We start from the raw sequence: 18,733 nt of genomic DNA on the forward strand, positions 1-18,733 counted from the left end.
GTCATACTAGGGTATTTCCGTAAGCAACAGTTTTAATAACCACTCTAAAATATGAAGTGTCACTCGATGGTCTATGAAAATTATTGTTGGAGCAAAAAACAAGGCGAGGGGCCAGTGTTCCCTCTACAAGACTAATAGTGTTCACCCAGAATCATAGCCATTGAACAGATTCTATTATTATGTTAAAAAAACTGGGCTTTCCTTGGTGGAAAATTAACTGCAAAGACCTATGAGTCTTCCATATTTCTACCCCAAATAAGATTTCCCAAAGCATGAAGATATTGTGTATTTAAAAGGATACCATCAGAACCTAAAAGACCAATTGATAAAAGTCTTTGTTTCCTTTAGAAATGCATATGGTGATAAAAGTATCATCAAACTCATTATCATGTCATTTGAACATGATGTTATTGTAACAAAAATGATGCACACACCACCTGGCTCTTCTCCCTCCACAAACTAAAACTTGGTTTGCAAACATTTTGAATGGATACAGTGCCCCTTTAAAAAAACTGCTAAATAGCTTTAATTTTGCATAAACTCCTCCCTTACATGAGGTAATTAGTTTAGATTAACAGGGCATAACTTCTGTCTTTCTTCCAATCATGTAAACCACAGTGTCTTTATCAAAACTGCATGCATCCACAGAAACGTGTTTCAGTTATGTAAAGCTGGAGACATACTTCAGTTGTTTACATCTAAGATCACAACAGTTGCAAAGTCCGAGTCTGCTTTGCTGTTCCAGCTCCAGGAAGAAATTCAGACGTTAAAGGTTAGTTCATGCTTCAAACTCAGTGCTTCCTGTTTTGTACATTCTTACAATTCCTTTGTAGACTGCAATAATGTGTATACACTGCATTAAAATAATTCAAGGTTTGAATTTTTCTTTTTTTTTAAACAGTACTTACAATATACAGATTTGCTCTATTTGTCCTCTTTGGGCCGTTTAATATATTTGGAGGAAATTTTACTGGAACTAGTGAGTTACAACAGTTTTGTCGTGAGTGGGAGGGACCCATAGCTTTGAACTGTAAGAGATTACTCAGTTATCAGGGCATCTGGAACTTGTAGTCACTAGTGAAATCTTAGATTTATTTTGTGGGTATGTTACTTCTGTCATTTTCACATGTGAGTAATAATCCTGCATGTAGTGAAGTTACTAATGACTAAATAGTTTCCAGAAATTAAAGAAAAACAATTTACTGTTAATAGTGTCTATTTTAGAATCAATCTTATAAATGCAATTGTGATTGGTTTATGTTCTCACCATTACAGTTTAGTCAATCATTTTTCCATTGCTTGAATGAGCTAATAAACTAATGCAGCCTATTTTATCAAAATAAAATTGAGGCTTTACGAGACTATTTTCCAAACCAATATGTTCTGCACATGGTCAACATGGAGATTTGTTTTTGTACTATATAATTCATAGAATCATAGAATGGTTACAGCACAGAAGGAGGCCATTGGGCCCATCGAGCCCATGCTGGCTCTTTGTAAAAGCAATCCAATCAGTCCCATTCCCCCGCTCTTTTCCCTTGGCCCTGCAATTTTATTCCCTTCAAGTATTTATCCAATTCCTTTTTGAAAGCCACAATTGAATCTGCTTCCACCACCTTTTCAGGCAGCGCATTTCAGATCATAACTACTCACTGCGTAAGAAAGTTTTTCCTCATATTGCCTTTGGTTCTTTTGCCAATCATCTTAAATCTGTGTCCTCTGGTTCTTGACCCTTCCGCCAATGGGAACAGTTTCTCTTTATTTACTTTATCTAAACCAGTCATGATTTTGAACACTTCTATCAAATCTCCTCTCAACCTTCTCAGCTCTAAGGAGAACAACCCCAGCTTCTCCAGTCTATCCATGTAACTGAAGTCCCTCATCCCTCGAACCATTCCAGTAAATCTTTTCTGCACACACTCGAAGGCCTTCACATTCTTCCTAAAGTGCGGTGCCCAGAATTGGTCACAATACTCCAGTTGTGGCCGAACCAGTGTTTCATAAAATTCAACATACTTCCTTGCTTTTGTTCTCTATGCCTCTATTTATAAAGTCCAGGATCCCGTATGCTTTTTTAACCACTTTCTCAACCTGTCCTGCCATCTTCAAAGATTTGTTCACATATACCCCCAGGTCTCTCTGTTCCTGCACCCCCTTTAGAATTGTACCATTTAGTTTATGTTGCCTCTCCTCATTCTTCCTGCCAAAATGTATCACTTCACACTTCTCTGCGTTAAATTTCATCTGCCATGAGTCCGCCCATTCCACCAGTCTGTCTATGTCCTCTTGAAGTCTATTACTATTCTCCTCACTGTTTACTACACTTCCAAGTTTTGTGTCATCTGTAAATTTTGAGATTGTGCCCTGTACACCCAAGTCCAAGTCATTAATATAAATCAAAAAAAGCAGCAGTCCTAGTACTGACCCCTGGGGAACATCACTGTATATCTACCTCCAGTTCAAAAAACAATCGTTCACCACTACTCTCTGTTTCCTGTCACTTAGCCAATTTTGTATCCATGCTGCCGCCGTCCCTTTTATTCCATGGGCTTCAATTTTGCTGACAGGCCTATTATGTGACACTTTATCAAACGTCCTTTGAAAGTCCAAATACACATCAACCCTCTCTGTTACTTCATCAAAAAACTCAATCAAGTTAGTTAAACACGATTTGCCTTTAACAAATCTGTGCTGGCTTTCCTTTATTAATCCACACGTCCAAATGACTATTAATTTTGTCCCGGATTATCGTTTCTAAAAGCTTCCCCACCTCTGAGGTCAAACTGACTGGCCTATAGTTGCTGGGTTTATCCTTACACCCTTTTTTGAACAAAAGTGTAACATTTGCAATTCTCCAGTCCTCTGGTACCACTCCCATATCTAAGGAGGATTGGAAGATTGCGGCCAGTACCTCTGCAATTTCCACCCCTACTTCCCTCAGCAACCTAGAATGCATCCCATTCAGACCGGGACCTACACTCAATAGTATTTTTTTCCCCATTTTCACCCTATTTTCCCCTCCTTAAGGTACTGACTCAGACCAGTATATTAATTCTGTGAGTGCTGGTACCCTTCCAGCAATACATTCAAACGGCTTCTTTTGATGTGAGTCTCAAAGGCCTATTTGAGTGTCAGGTCATCGGGGCTGAGCCCAATCTCACCTTCAGCAGATGTCCACACATGCATATTTACCATAGGGGTCATTGGATAGCAATAATATGTGGGATTTCTCCAAATATTTTCCCTCTCTAGCTCAAGGTCATTGAGCTCACTTGTAGCTCCTTGCTCCCACTGAGATGAGCTAATGCAGCATAGGCCAGGGATCAATCCATGTGGCTCAGAACACCAGACTGAGGCAGAAGAAGAGTTTCTCATGATACACTTGACACTGAAAGATAAGACTGCCCTTCTTGACATATGTTGGAACGTGTACACAGTAAAACTAGCATTATCCTTTATTTGGAAAAATTGAGTTGTGACCTCTAGTGGACATGACAAGAAAACTTGCATCATGTACAGTCCAGTCAATCTGTGGTGAGGTTTTTTTGGATTTGCTAGAGGCAGTGCATAGAGTAGACATGAGGCTAATCTCTTGTGTTAGCGATATGAGTTATGAGAAATGACTGGAGAAACTTGGGTTTATTAGCCTGGAAAAGAGGTGTCTGAGAGGTGATATTAGTGAGGTGTACAAGATTGTTAAAAGTTTGGAAAAAGTTAATCCAGAACATTACTTTAAATTAGAACTAGGGGGCACAGGTTTAAACTAGAGAGTGTGCATTTAGGATAGATGTCAGGAATATTTTCTTCACACAAAGAGTAATCAACATGTGGAGTAAACTTCCAGATAAAGTAGCGGAGGCAAAGACCCTGGAACCATTTAAGAAACAGTTGAATACTACAGTGGGTGAGGGGGCATTAGGATTTCTCTGGATGGATAAATCAAATGGGTTGAAGGGCCTTCCTCATCCATTATGATCTTGTTATCACCATTGCATTACCTGTAGCTGTGAAAAATCACTGCAATAATCAACTATTGGCTTTTACCATGGAAGGTGGAATGATTATACATTCTGAAAGACAGAACAAGCTGGCGCTCTTTTCTCTAGAAAAGAGAAGACTGAGAGGTGACCTGATAGAGGTCTTTAAAATTATGAAGGGGTTTGATAGGGTAGATGTAAAGAAGATGTTTCCACTTGTGGTGGGGTCCAAAACGAAGGGCCATAAATATAAGATAGTCACTAATAAATCCAGTAAGGAATTCAGGAGAAACTTCTTTACTCAGAGAGTGATGAGAATGTGGAACTCACTACCACATGGAGTGGTTGAGGCGAATAGCTTTGATGCATTTAAGGGGAAGCCAGATAAGTACATGAGGGAGAAAGGAATAGGAGGACATGTCGATAGGGTGAGATGAAATAAGGTGGAAGGAGGCTCATGTGGCAAATGAATTTCAATATAGATGAGTGTGAGGTGGTGCATTTTTGTGGGAAAAATAAGGAGGCCACCTACTGCTTGGATAATAAGAGTCTAAACGGGATAGAGGAGTGTAAGGAATCTTACAACACCAGGTGATATTCCAACAATTTTATTTTAAAATCACAAGCTTTCGGAGATTATCCCCTTCGTCAGGTGAATGAGTGGAAGGTTCTCAAATCGCATATCTTATATTAGGCTGGGACAGCATCACACCAATCAAAAGGTGTCGTTGTTGTTCAAACAGGCCAGTCACGGAGAACAGCACGTCCCAGTACACTGGATATACATTGTGTCAATTACACAGACAGAAAGAAAGAGACCCAAATGGCAGAGAGGGAGAGAGAGAATATTAAAACAAATAACTTTTTTTTTCACTTTTTGCTGGTGGGGTTACGTGTAGCGTGACATGAACCCAAGATCCCGGTTGAGGCCGTCCTCATGGGTGCGGAACTTGGTTATCAACTTCTGCTCAACGATTTTGCGTTGTCGTGTGTCTCGAAGGCCGCCTTGGAGAACGCTGACCCAAAGATCGGTGGCTGAATGTCCATGACTGCTAAAGTGTTCCCCAACTGGGAGGGAACCCTCCTGTCTGGCGATTGTTGCGCGGTGTCCGTTCATCCGTTGTCGCAGCGTCTGCATGGTCTCGCCAATGTACCATGCTCTGGGGCATCCTTTCCTGCAACGTATGAGGTAGACAACGTTGGCTGAGTCACAGGAGTATGAACCATGTACCTGGTGGGTGGTGTCCTCTCGTGTGATGGTGGTATCCGTGTCGATGATCTGGCATGTCTTGCAGAGGTTGCCGTGGCAGGGTTGTGTGGTGTCGTGGACGCTGTTCTCCTGAAAGCTGGGTAATTTGCTGCGAACGATGGTCTGTTTGAGGTTGGGTGGCTGTTTGAAGGCGAGTAAGGCCATCCCCACGCCTCCACTACTCGCATTCAAACAGCCACCCAACCTCAAACAGACCATCGTTCGCAGCAAATTACCCAGCTTTCAGGAGAACAGTGTCCACGACACCACATAACCCTGCCACGGCAATCGCTTCAAGACATGCCAGATCATCGACACGGATACCACCATTACACGAGAGGACACCACCCACCAGGTACATGGTTCATACTCCTGTGACTCAGCCAACGTTGTCAACCTCATACGTTGCAGGAAAGGATGCCCCAGAGCATGGTACATTGGCGAGACCATGCAGACACTGCGACAACGGATGAACGGACACCGCGCAACAATCGCCAGACAGGAGTGTTCCCTCCCAGTCGGGGAACACTTTAGCAGTCAAGGACATTCAGCCACCGATCTTCGGGTCAGCGTTCTCCAAGGCGGCCTTCGAGACACACGACAACGCAAAATCGTCGAGCAGAAGTTGATAGCCAAGTTCCGCACCCATGAGGATGGCCTCAACCGGGATCTTGGGTTCATGTCACGCTACATGTAACCCCACCAGCAAAAAGGGAAAAAAAAAAGTTATGTGTTTTAATATTCTCTTTCTCTCTCTCTCTGCCATTTCTTTCTGTCTGTATAATTGACACAATGTATATCCAGTGTACTGGGACGTGCTGTTCTCCGTGACTGGCCTGTTTGAACAACAACGACACCTTTTGATTGGTGTGATGCTGTCCCAGCCTAATATAAGATATGCGATTTGAGAACCTTCCACTCATTCACCTGACGAAGGGGATAATCTCCGAAAGCTTGTGATTTTAAAATAAAATTGTTGGAATATCACCTGGTGTTGTAAGATTCCTTACATTTGTCCACCCCCAGTCCATCACCGGCATCTCCACATCAGAGATAGAGGAGCAAAGGGATCTAGGGGTACAGATACACAAATCACTAGAAGTAGTGACGCAGGTTAATAAGGCCACTAAAAAAGGCAAATCAACCAATAGAGTTCATTTCTAGAGGGATAGAATTGAAAATCAAAGAAGTTATGTTAAACTTGTATAGAACCTTGGTTAGACCACACTTGAAGTATTGTGCACAGTTTTGGTCTCCACATTATAAAAAGAATATAGAGGCATTGGAGAAGGTGCAAAAAAGATTCACAAGGATGATACCAGAACTGAGAGGATATCAAAATCACGAAAGGCTGAACAGGCTGGGACTATTTTCTCTGGAAAAGAGAAGGCCGAGGGGTGACCAGATAGAGGTCTTTAAGATAATGATAGGGTTTGATAGAGTAGACGTAGAGAAAATGTTTCCACTTGTGGGGGAGTCCAAAACTAGAGGTCATAAATATAAAAGAGTCACTAATAAATCCAATAGAGAATTCAGGAGAAACTTCTTTACCCAAAGAATGGTAAGAATGTTGAACACGCTACCACAAGGAGTAATTGAGGCAACTAGCATAGATACATTTAAGAAGAAGTTAGATAAGCACATGAAGGAGAAAGGAATAGAAGGATATGCTGATAGAGGTAGATGAAGTAGGGAGGGAGGAGGCTCATGTGGAGCATAAGCACTAGCATAGGCCAGATGGGCCATATGGCCTGTTTCTGTGCTGCAGTGTTGATGTAACTTGATATAAACATGGACCTGTTGGACCAAATGGCCTGTTAAGGTGCTGTAAAATTCTATGTAATTATACAATCAGCCCACATAGCATGGGTCTTCTTGCAGTCTACCATGTTCTAGGTCAGGTGTGTCCAAGCTTTTTACCCTCATGAACCATTTTAGTTGCATGCCAGAGCGCTTCATCGACCATGTATAAAGTTCAATGAATCACTCCATTAATTTGCACAAGTTGTGGATACTAACAGATCTTGGTGTTCTGATTTATCCACCATTAAGACAAAACACTAACAACAGCTCATTTGAAACCTCCAGCCTCATGAAGTTCAAACAGAACAAATTAGCGAATAAGAAATAGAAGCTTTGTGGGCTAAATTGTTAGGACTCACAGGTCCCAAGTGGCCCAGTGATGGTCGTTTGGGCACCCCAGTCTAGGAGGTAATGGATATAATGTTAATGACAGTTTTACAATGTACCTGATTCTCTAAAGCTCAGGAGAGCAGGTAATAACTCAAGAAAGATTCTATGCATATTCAACATGATCATAGAAGAAAGTCCCTAAACCTCTCTCTCCTCCTTTAAGACGCTCCTTAAAACCTACATATTTGACCAAGCTTTTAGTCATCTGTCCTAATACCTCCTTATGTGGCTCGATGTGAAATTTTATTTGATAATGCTCCTGTGAAGTGCCTTGGGATGTTTGGCTACTTTAAAAGCACTATATAAATGCAAGTTGTTGTTGTTTAGCTCTACATTTACAGAACCCTCAGGAGATCACTACCAAAGTGCTTTATTTAGCAGTATTTACATAAAATGCATAAAGATTGTCAAATGTGCATCCATGTGCAAACACAGGAAATGTTTTGTGTGTGTGCAAAATGATAAGACTTAGTTCTACTTGCCTACCATGCCACAAATGAATTTACACTGTCAGGCTTCAGGGGCTGCTGACAAGTATTCTCATTTGGCTGTCACTTCCTGTTTTGAAGCATTTTTACATGTGGTAGATTGATTTGGTTGAGTCATTGTCATTACCGTACCAATCTTAAGGTTTACGGCTTTTGTTTGGTTGGAAAATTGGCTTTTAAAACTTGTTTTCAACCAACAAAAACTATTGTTTGGAAGTTGTTGCCCCGCCACAAAATGGACGGTGGGAGAAAAGGTGAAGAAGAAAACAGGTAAAAGATTTTCAAGTTAATTCTAAAGTTAAAAAAGGGTTAAAATGAAATGTTAAGGTTAGATAGAGAAACAAAATTAAAATCTCAGCAATCAACAGTGTCCTGGAGTATGGCAAACCTGTCGGATAGACCCCAATGGGACCATGCTTATCTCCAATCTCCCCCCGCCCCCCCCCGCCGCCAACACACACATGGGGGATCGCCACCATTTGCCATTAGACAATTGACAAATGCACGAGAAGGACGTCAGGTACCAGGAATCCCTCCCAAGTTGCAAGGTTAGCAGCATAACGGCTGAGCACCAGCATCAACCTAAATGATAGCCATCAGTCAGTGGTATGGAGCTTCAGCAGTAACTGTTTGGCTCTTCAATCCAATCAAGGTAGGCATTGAACCCTGGATGTATTAGTGCATAATCATACATGCAGCTCCCATTTAATGGCATCCAACACATGGATCCCAAGTTTCCTCATCAGCTATTAGACAGACATCTGCCTTCAACCTGTGGAAGGACTTATACAGGGCAATTTGCAATGTGTCAGTCACCTTAATGTTCTAGGTGTCCAAGTCCGATGCTGCATAATCAAACTTACTCATCACGCACTGCTTAATCAAAGTCCTCATTTAAGAGGTAAGAGATACATCTTTGAATTCTTGGAGAAAATAAAGATTAGTATCATAATGGTCATTTAAAAAAATCTGGAGCTGCCAAATAATCACAAGAAAACATTTAAGAAGAAGTGGGTAGACATAGAGGACCTGTAGTTGAAATTTTTCACAGCTCATTAAATTAATGTACATTAAATGATCATAACATAACTAATGTTTACATTTTTGAAAATGCTCAGAAACAAGGTCCCAGGAAATATCGACCTGCCAGCTTGATATCTATTGTAGGAAAAACATTGGAGTCTATTAAAAAGAAAGCTAATCAAGCATATTTAACAAAAGTAAAGGCAGTAATTCCCTGCCCAGCCTTGAGGGTGTAATTGAATTGGTAGATAAGTATAATGTAATGGATGTTTAGACATCTAAGTTTTCAGAAGGAATTTGATAAAATGCTTCACAAGAGATTTGGCTCTAAAACGGGATAAAGGAGGATGTTGTAGAGTACCCCAGGGTTAAATCTCAGGATTTCTGCTGTTTGCAATATTTATTAACCTTCAGTGCACCATAGGCAAGGTTGCATGTCCAGTTGCAAAAGTCTAAGATTGACCCAGTGATGTACATGACATCATCATATCAATTTTCAGAATTTGAGCTTTCAATCGGCTAAAAATCAACCTCAAAGGCAGGTCTTTTAGGCAATTAATGCCCACTTACTTGGATAGCAAGGGCCAAGAGGAAGGTATTACAGATGACCAGCATTTAAGCAGGAACAGAACAAGGGGAAAGGGAAAAGGCAAAAAAATACACCCCCCCCCCCCCCCAAGAAAAGAAATAGAATGACCTATAAACTGCTTATGTAAAGAACAGGAAAAGATTACATGGCAGAAGTGATATTAGCATGAAACAAATAGAAGGCATTAATGAGGCTCAGGCCCTAATGAACTTATGATCCTCTGTGTCTCAAATATTCCTTGAAACATAGAGGGTCCTAAATTCATTAATGGCCAAGACCAGGCGTGATCCGTTTGGCGCACAGCCAAAGCACAACAGAATGGAAAGGTCTGAGGACCATCCTGAATTTGCCCTTGGAATTCATCATCATAACTGCAGCGATCTCTGGGTGCCAATCGGGCAACCAGGCTCTTCAAATATCGGCCAGCTCAAAATGTGCAGAAAATAGCTGTCATGCTTGCCTCGGTTCACTTCAAAGGAATTCTTTGTGTGTTGAGCACCTTGAGACATTTCTGAGAATATAAATGCCTGTCTTTCTTTTGTTCATTCTTTTAGATAAGTACAACTAGCAGATCCTCCCATTTATGACATGGACTGAGGAAACATATACTACTGTAAAAATACTGCAGCTAATAATAGTTTAACTCAGCTACACCACAACAACCGTTACAGTTAGTGAATGACAGTCAATCAGTCATCTCTTCAAACAGACAATTTTAAAAGTATATTGTGCTTTTACTACGTGCAGGTTGTTACAACAATGGAAGATGACAAAAATGATCAGATTAGCAAACAACAAAATTCGTCAGTGAACAATGAACTTTCAACAGCATTTTGCAACAAAAAGCCTAATGAGGAAGAAAGTGTTACTGGTACTGAAAGCACAGTTCTCCATGCACAAGGGTGCAACACAATGGATGGAGTTTCACCACAAAACAAAGCAGGTGAAGAAGGTAGTGTAACCAACCACATTAAAAGATAGTTTCACTACTACATTTAATGCTAAATTGTGTTACTGTTAAGGTGTTGAGCAATTTGAATGCTTTCCAACTCAATCAGGATACATGTTCAAATCTCGCTGGCTTCTTACACTCAGTTTTATACTGAGTAAAATAGCTCAAGACATTAAACATGAGTGAATTATTCTCCCTAAACCGGAATGGGCAGGACAGCATGTTGACACAGCATGTTACAACAACAGACTAGCCGGGTTTTTCTGCTTCTGTGCTCAACAGCCTCCGATTTTCCACCTATTCAGTTTAATGGGCAGAAAACCGTGGACTGGTGAGCACGGGAGCAGAAAATCCCATCTGCTGAGACGAGAAGGATCCAACAGAGTGGGTAAAAGGATCTTTCAAGGTGGGAGTGAAGGTTGAAAAGGCCATTAAAAAGCCAAATGAGTTTCTGAGTTTCATACACAGGGGCATTGAATATAAAAGGAAATGATGTTGAATTTGTACAAGACATTAGTTAGGCCATAGCTGCAGTTTTGTGTGCAGTTTTGGGCACCCCATTATAGGAAGGATATTAAAATCATAGAAGATTCACTAGAATTATATTAGAAATTAGATGTTATAATTAGGAAGAAAGGCTCAAAGCCTTTTTTTTAAACTCACTGGAACAGAAAAGGTTAAGGGAGGGATCTAATAAAAATTTTCAAAATTATGAAAGGTTTTACAAGGGTAAATTGTGAAAGATTGTTCCCACTGTGGCAAATCAGCAACAAGAGGGCACGTACTCTAGGTTATCACTAGAAGAATGAAATTGGAAGCGCGAAGGATTTTTTTTAAAACAGAATTATAACAGAAAATCTTACAAGTAGCTATTAAGGCAGAGCCTATAGCATCATTTAAAAGAGAATTGGATAAATATTTGAAAAGTAAAATAAAAGGATACAGAGAAATGGGATTAGAATAGATAGCTTCAGTTAAAGGCCCAATTGGCCTAATGGCTTCCTACTGTGCTATAATTTTCATGATAGGGCACAGGCATAAGAAAATGTGATATCTGCAATATGTATTCTGTCAAAATCCAACACAATAAAGGATTGAAATATTATAATGATAGAGTTACTGGGTTGATTCCAAACCAGTAGTAAAAAAGTTACAAGTTGAACATTTTGCTGATGTGCTACTAATCTAAAACCAAACTCACTTTAAAGCTTATCTCCCTTTCTTAGCCCCTTATAGCACTGCAATCCCAGAAGCCACACTGACCACAAAGCAACAGTTGTTGTACTGGAACACTGTGAATAAGAAGGTGAAGCCAATCCGGTTGCTCTTCAAAATACCAGAAACTAGAATTGTAGAAGACCAGTGTTCCAAATATGTGGTAAGTTTGATTCAGCAGACTGGATCGCATGTGATTATACAGAAGATAAAGGACAAAGAGTGATTATAAGGGGTTCAGAGGACATCATATATCACTAGATCGAAATCTCAAGCAGGTTATTACTGTCATCTGAAGCCTCAGATAAGATTATAGTCTTCATATACATCCCCCCCATGTATCTATTTATACATACATACTCTGTGGAGTTTGTAGTGTGTTTTAATTTGTTTTTCAACCATTTCTTTTGTTGGCAGCTGATGACATGGAGACATCAACAGTCTGTGTACTCAATATAGTTGGTGCAAAATGGAGTGTCAACTTACACATATATATAATAATTATAAATTTCTAGAACGAAGTGTACAGAGTACAGGAAGCTTTATTCTGTGTCCAGCCATGTTATACCTCACTTGAGTATGCAAAAGATGTCAGCGATAAGCACCAAGTGTTCCATTCCCCAGCAATGACACTCAAAAAAAATAGAAATTAAGATAAAATACAAGAAATATTTCCTATGCTTTAAGAAACTTGATACCGAGCTAATACAGAAAATTACACACAAAATAAATTAAAACTCTTGTGTGTACTTTACTGAAACCAGTAACAGACATACAAGAAGTGTACAGTGTCCTCAGAAACACTGGGAAGTTTCTGTCTTGGAAACTACATTTCTGAAAGGGCCTCACATACACAGGGCATATTTCTTCAACTGTACATTTAAAAATGAAGTGCTGGGGGAAGTGGTGTGTCCTTCCTGCTCGTTGATCTGAATTAGACACAACAAACCCTTTTCATTCTCAAGACTGCTCTAAACATACCATAAAGAGGAACCTCTTGAACCTACGAAGTACTGACTACAAAATACAGTACCTATGATTTCTTGTGTTAAATAATCAAACCTGGAATTGCAAATATATGGAATCATAAAAATTCTTTCAAATTTGGAATATTCTTGGTAAAGAATAAAGACAACTTTCAGTTCTTTTTGGGAAAGGATGGCGGTCTTTCATCATTAATATTTAAAGTATTTTTATTTTATAAATTTTACACAACTGATTGGTGCACATTCTCGTTACTGTAGACTGCACTTAAAATTAACTCTGAGAAGCAAAAACAGCACTGATGAACAGCGTTTCCCACTTACTACACAAACCCAATAAAATATTTCGGCTAGGCCTCAGGTTCTACTGGAGAGCATCATTTTTGTCCATTGTCCTTTCAACAACAACAACTTGCATTTTTGCAGCACCTTTAACGTAGTAAAACGTCCCAAGGCACTACACAGGAGCGGTTATCAAACTAAATTTAACACCGAATCACATAAGGATATATTAGGATAGGTGACCAAAAGCTTGGTCAAAGAGGTAGGTTTTAAAGAGTGTCTGGGCTGGAGGAGGCTACAGAGATAGGGAGGGGCGAGGCCATGGAGGGATTTGAAAACAAGGATGAGAATTTTAAAAATCGAGGCGTTGACAGACTGTGAGCCAATGTAGGTCAGCGAGCACAGGGGTGATGAGTGAATGGGACGTGGTGTGAGTTAGGCTACGAGTAGCAGACCGCATGTCCACAGATCCCTGAAGATAGTCGGGCTGGTAGATAAGGTGGTTAAAAAGGCATACGGGATACTTTCCTTTATTAGCTGAGGCACAGAATAGAAGAGGTAATGCTGGAACTGTATAAAACATTGGTTAGGCCACAGCTTGAGTACTGCGTACAGTTCTGGTCACCACATTACAGGAAAGATGTGATTGCACTAGAGAGGGTACAGAGGAGATTTACAAGGATGTTGCCAGGGCTGGAGAATTTTAGCTATGAGGACAGATTGGATAGGCTGGGGTTGTTTTCTTTGGAACAAAGGAGGCTGAGGGGAGATTTAATTGAGGTATATAAAATTATGACGGGACTAGATAGAGTGGATAGGGAGGACCTATTTCCCTTAGCAGAGGTGTCAGTGATCGGGGGCATAGATTTAAAGTAATTGGTAGAAGGATTAGAGGGGAGTGGAGGAGAATTTTTTTCACCCAGAGGGTGGTGGGGGTCTGGAACTCACTGCCTGAAAGGGTGGTAGAGACAGAAAACCTCAACTCATTTAAAAAGTACTTGGATGTGCACTTGAAGTACCATAACCTACAGTGCTATGGACCAAGTGCTGGAAAATGGGATTAAGCTGGATAGCTCTTTCTCAGCTGGCACAGTCACAATGGGCCGAATGGCCTCCTTCTGTGCTGTATCTTTCTATGACTCTATGAAAGAGTTTGTGCCAGTGACCAAAGACAAAGGCTTCAGTCTTCCCAATATTTGGTTGGAGGAAATTTCTGCTCATCCAGTATTGGATGTTGGACAAGTAGTGTGACAAATCAGAGACAGTGGAGGGGTCGAGAGAGGTGGTGATGAGGTAGAGCTGGGTGTTGTCAGCGTACACATGGAACCTGACATTGTCTTTTCATATGATGTCACTGAGGGCAACATATAGATAAGAAATAGGAGGGAGCCAAGGATAGATCCTTGGGGAACTCGAGGTAATGGTGCGGGAGCGGGAAAAGAGGCCATTGAAGGTGATTCTCTGGCTACGATTAGATAGATAAGAATGGAACCAGGTGAGGGCAGTCCTCCCAGCTGGACGATGGAGGAGAGGCATTGGAGGAGGATGGTGTGGTCAACTGTGTCAAAGGCTGAAGACAGGTCGAGAAAGATGAGGAGAGATAGCTTACCACAGTCATTTATGACTTTGATATGGGCCGCTTCATTGCTGTGGCATGGGTAGAAACCTGATTGGAGGGATTCAAGCATGGAGTTGCGGGAAAGATGGGCACGAATTTGGGAGGCGACAACATGTTCAAGGACTTTGGAGAGGAAAGGGAGGTTGGAGATGGGGCGGTAGTTTGCAAGGACAGAGGGGTCAGGGGTGGGTTTTTTGAGGAATGGGGTGATGAAGGCAGATTTGAAGGGGAGGGGGACAGTACTTAAGGAGAGGGAAATGTTAATAATATCAGCTAACATGGGGACCAGGAAGGGAAGTTGGGTGGTCAACAGTTTGGTGGGAATAGGGTCGAGGGAGCAGGAGGTGGGTCTCATGGACAAGATGAGTTCTGTTGACCGGAAGTCACCGGTTAACGGTTTTGGCTTAGTACACAGAGGAAGAGTCAATTCTCTCTTAATTCTCAATTCGCTTTATTAACGTTATTAGATCATGTACAAAGTGCCTATACGCCTAGTTAGATATAGGCATGCAGTTTACAGCAGGTTATACAGTTTTATACTCAAACTAGGATTTATACGTACACCCACTAGGTTTCCCTGACTAACACTCCGAGTATTAGGATTTAAACGCACACCCACTAGGTTTTTCTGACGAACACTCTCTGAGTGGTCACAGAATAGAAAGGATATTATATTAGCTGGAAAGGAGAGGTACTGCTGGCCAGGCAATTCTCTCTCTCACTCCCGACGTCGTCGCTACGTCCCTGACGTAGGGTTCCCACTTCCACGATGGTTAGTCTCCGGAGTCTCCCTCACAAAAAAAAAACACTGGGACCAAGCCAGCAATTCTTCAGTTTTATTCCCAAGTCTGTCTTTTCGAATGATGCTGTCTTCTCTGGTTGGCTCAAAGTTGCTGGAGTGATCGATGTCATCCCCTGATTGGCTCTGTTCCAAGGGCCTAGGTAGCATCACCTCAAACTCCTTTTCTAAATAAGGACTGGTGTCTCATCACAGTTCCTTTGTCCCTGTAAGAAGCGGAACGAATTCAAACCGGTTCTGGCCAGTTCAGACCAGTGACTGAACTCCAGGTCACCTCAGTTCAAAAGGTCAGTGTCTTTGTTAGCAATTCGAATTAACCTCAATAGGTTTCTGCAGCCTCTGGCCAACATCTCCCCGCTTTTGATCCAAAGATACCTATCTTAGGATCATTATTCTCCCTTTCTGTGTACCACTCCTGAGGCTGTCATTGTCCCCCAATGGGCATGTTACATCCATGATATCATATGATTATAGAAAAAATATAAATGGTTATAGAAAAAATACAAACAAGAAGTGTATAAAATATACTTCACACAGTGTCCTTATATTGATAACCGCTTCTTCTGTTTCATTATAGCACTAACACTCAATTGTTGCAAAATTTCATTTTTCCACCTTCTAAGCTGATATACATTGAATATGACAAGTATTAATGCACATAAAATCACAACTACAGCAGCATGTGATAAAATCCTGACCCGTGGATGTATTTGAACATTAGATCCCCAATTCTAAAACTTATCCCAGAACCCGGGGTCCTGTAGCAGTTCATCTGCTTTATCAGCATGAGTTTTAATTATTTTAGTGTGTTTAGTCCATTGATGAATTATCTCATTGGCTTCCTTCGCTATTTGCGTCCAATCTGCAGTCAGGTGCGGAATGGGTGGTAGTTCGGTGGGAACATATTTCCACAGATCTTGGTCTATATCGGTACGTTGGACTGTGAGGTTTTCGTTTATCACCATCCTCATTATTGGTGTTACATGAAAACCGTACTCCCGCTCCCTCCGGTATACCCAAAGTCTTTCCTACACACGCTAACCCATCCACTCCCGTATAATACAAATTTAAATCCTCCCTTTTCCCTTTGTTGGTTCGGACTGTCTTATTCTGCAGAGCAAAGTTGTCCCTGGTCTCGGGATATCCCTCCGTCGCCGACACTGCTTCAGGCACGTTCATTCATCGTGATGGCTCCGAGGCAGGTTCAACCGCAGTTCTGATGATGGTCAATCTGATAGCAACAAAATGCATTATCCCCTTCATTCTAGGCTGGACCTGGAATAAACAAGTGTAATTTCTGCTCTTATGTACAGTTTCTTTTAGGTACTATCATAAGTCCAGTCTCTCCATATACTGAGCCAGACCGTCCAAATCCTGTTCCCAATTTGTTTCAGATTCTAACCGTCCGTTTCTTCTAACCCACTTATTCCCCCTCTTTGTTTTATTTTTCTTTCGTTTATTTCCTGGATTCGCCTCTGCATGCGAACGGACAGTATCAAATTTGTGTTCAATCACCTCCTCTTGGACCTGTAGCTGGTCCTGTTCTTGATCTCCCTGACCTTCAGAATTCAGAACATCGTTAGCATCGAGCAGCACATGCCAATGATGATTATCTTGTTTTTCTCCTACCAACTTTAGCTGATTAATGTGGTACCAGCCACTCTTATCTGGTGCCGTTAATATCCTGTATACAGATGGCCTAGCTTTGTCTACTATCTCATAGGGACCGGCAAACTTTGGACTCAAGAATGAGGTGGGCTGTTGTATTCTAATCATTACTCTCTGTCCAGGGCTCAACTCTATCGGGCTGGCTTTTGCATCGAAATAAGCCTTGCTTTGCTGTTTCTTCTTTCCCTGTCGGTGAGCGGCTACATAATTTGCTTCTTTTACTGTTTCTACTAGCTGTTGTACCCATTTTTCTGATATAATGTGGTCTACCTCGGGTTCAGACAAATCCAAACCTACCAACCCCTCCATTCCCCTCATGTCCCTTCCTGTCATGAGTCTATAAGGAGTGTAACCTGTTGATGAAGCCACGGTATTCCTGACTATCATCAGCACAAAGGGCAGAACGACCTGCCAGGTTGTCTTGCGCTGCTGCACCATTTTGGCTATCATGTTTTTCAATGTCCGATTCATTCTTTCCACAATTCCACTAGACTGTGGTCTATAGGGTATGTGAAATCTCTGTCTATCCCCAAAAAGGGTCATAACATCTTGCATTACTTGGGCTGTAAAATGTGTTCCCTGATCCGATTCTATGCTTCGGGGTAAACCCCAACGAGTAAACACCTTTTCTAATAGAATTTTCGCAGTAACTTTGGCTGTGTTTGTTCTGGTCGGAAAAGCTTCCACCCATTTAGTGAAGGTATCCACTATTACTAGAATGTACTTGTATCCTCCTGGAGTGGGAGGAAGGGGTCCTATATAGTCTATCTGTAAATTAGTCCAAGGCCCTTCTACTGGTCTAGTATGTCGGAGGGCCCCTTTCTTAACATTTCTATCGGGGTTGTGTTGTGCACAGATCAAACAATTCTTGACATAGTGTTCCACGTCACCTGTCATTCTGGGCCACCAACACACCTCCTTTATCCTATCTAGGGTGCTCTCCGTCCCTTTATGTCCCCATAAGTCATGGTACCAGTGGATTATTTGGTTTCGTCCCCCCTCTGACACCACAAATTTTCCTTCACACAGAACCACTCCGTCTTGAATATAGAGACCCCCTTGTGCCTTTTGGATGTGTCTGACTCTGCTCCTTCTATTAGTTTTTTTAATTCTCCGTCTTTCCTTTGCTCCTCCGTTAAATCCATTATTTTGACCTCCTTCTCTTTCTGGCCTCCGATTTCCCCAATCGGTGGCTGCCATACCTGTCCACTTACAGCACCTCGTTTAGCTAGCTCATCAGCTTTCCTGTTCCCTTTGGGAGATAGTTTTGAATGAGCTTTCACTTTTGTGACCCCATATCCTTTCCCCTGTGCTTCTTCAAAGATGTACCGTAATAGAGGGGCTGACGGAAGGGATCGTCCATCCGCTGAGACAAAACCTCTTGCTTCCCATGGGGGCAAATGTTCTGTGAGGCTATTACAGACATACATGCTATCAGAATATATGACTGATCTGGGCGGAAAATATTCCGGGTGACCAACCACATATGCGACGGCTGCTAGTTCTGCTACCTGTGCACTCATAGTGTTAGGTAATTTCAGAGCCGCACTAAATCTTTCCTGTCCGTGGTCATCCTCCATGTATATCCCACAGCCAGATCTCCTTTCCCCATCCTGTACTGATGAAGAACCATCCACAAAAATTTTAAAAGAGGGTTCTTCCTTTCCTGTTTCCTTTGTCTTTCTGCTTTCAGGCCC

The 18,733-nt window shown here is 41.5% G+C and overlaps 1 protein-coding gene across 1 annotated transcript in view; it reads left to right on the forward strand.

Moving 5' to 3' along the window:
• Positions 1 to 574: 574 nt before the first annotated feature.
• Positions 575 to 18,733, forward strand: part of snx20 (sorting nexin 20) — a 35,735-nt gene continuing 17,576 nt past the window's right edge. Inside the window, exons 1-3 of the mRNA XM_067997474.1 lie at positions 575 to 772; positions 10,267 to 10,471; positions 11,698 to 11,849. Of these exons, the coding sequence (XP_067853575.1) occupies positions 10,279 to 10,471; positions 11,698 to 11,849 (345 nt within the window). The 5' untranslated portion in view covers positions 575 to 772; positions 10,267 to 10,278. The remainder of the gene's footprint in view (positions 773 to 10,266; positions 10,472 to 11,697; positions 11,850 to 18,733) is intronic.

Source organism: Heptranchias perlo, chromosome 16 (assembly GCF_035084215.1).
Source record: "Heptranchias perlo isolate sHepPer1 chromosome 16, sHepPer1.hap1, whole genome shotgun sequence".
In the NCBI taxonomy this organism is placed as follows: Eukaryota; Metazoa; Chordata; class Chondrichthyes; order Hexanchiformes; family Hexanchidae; genus Heptranchias; species Heptranchias perlo.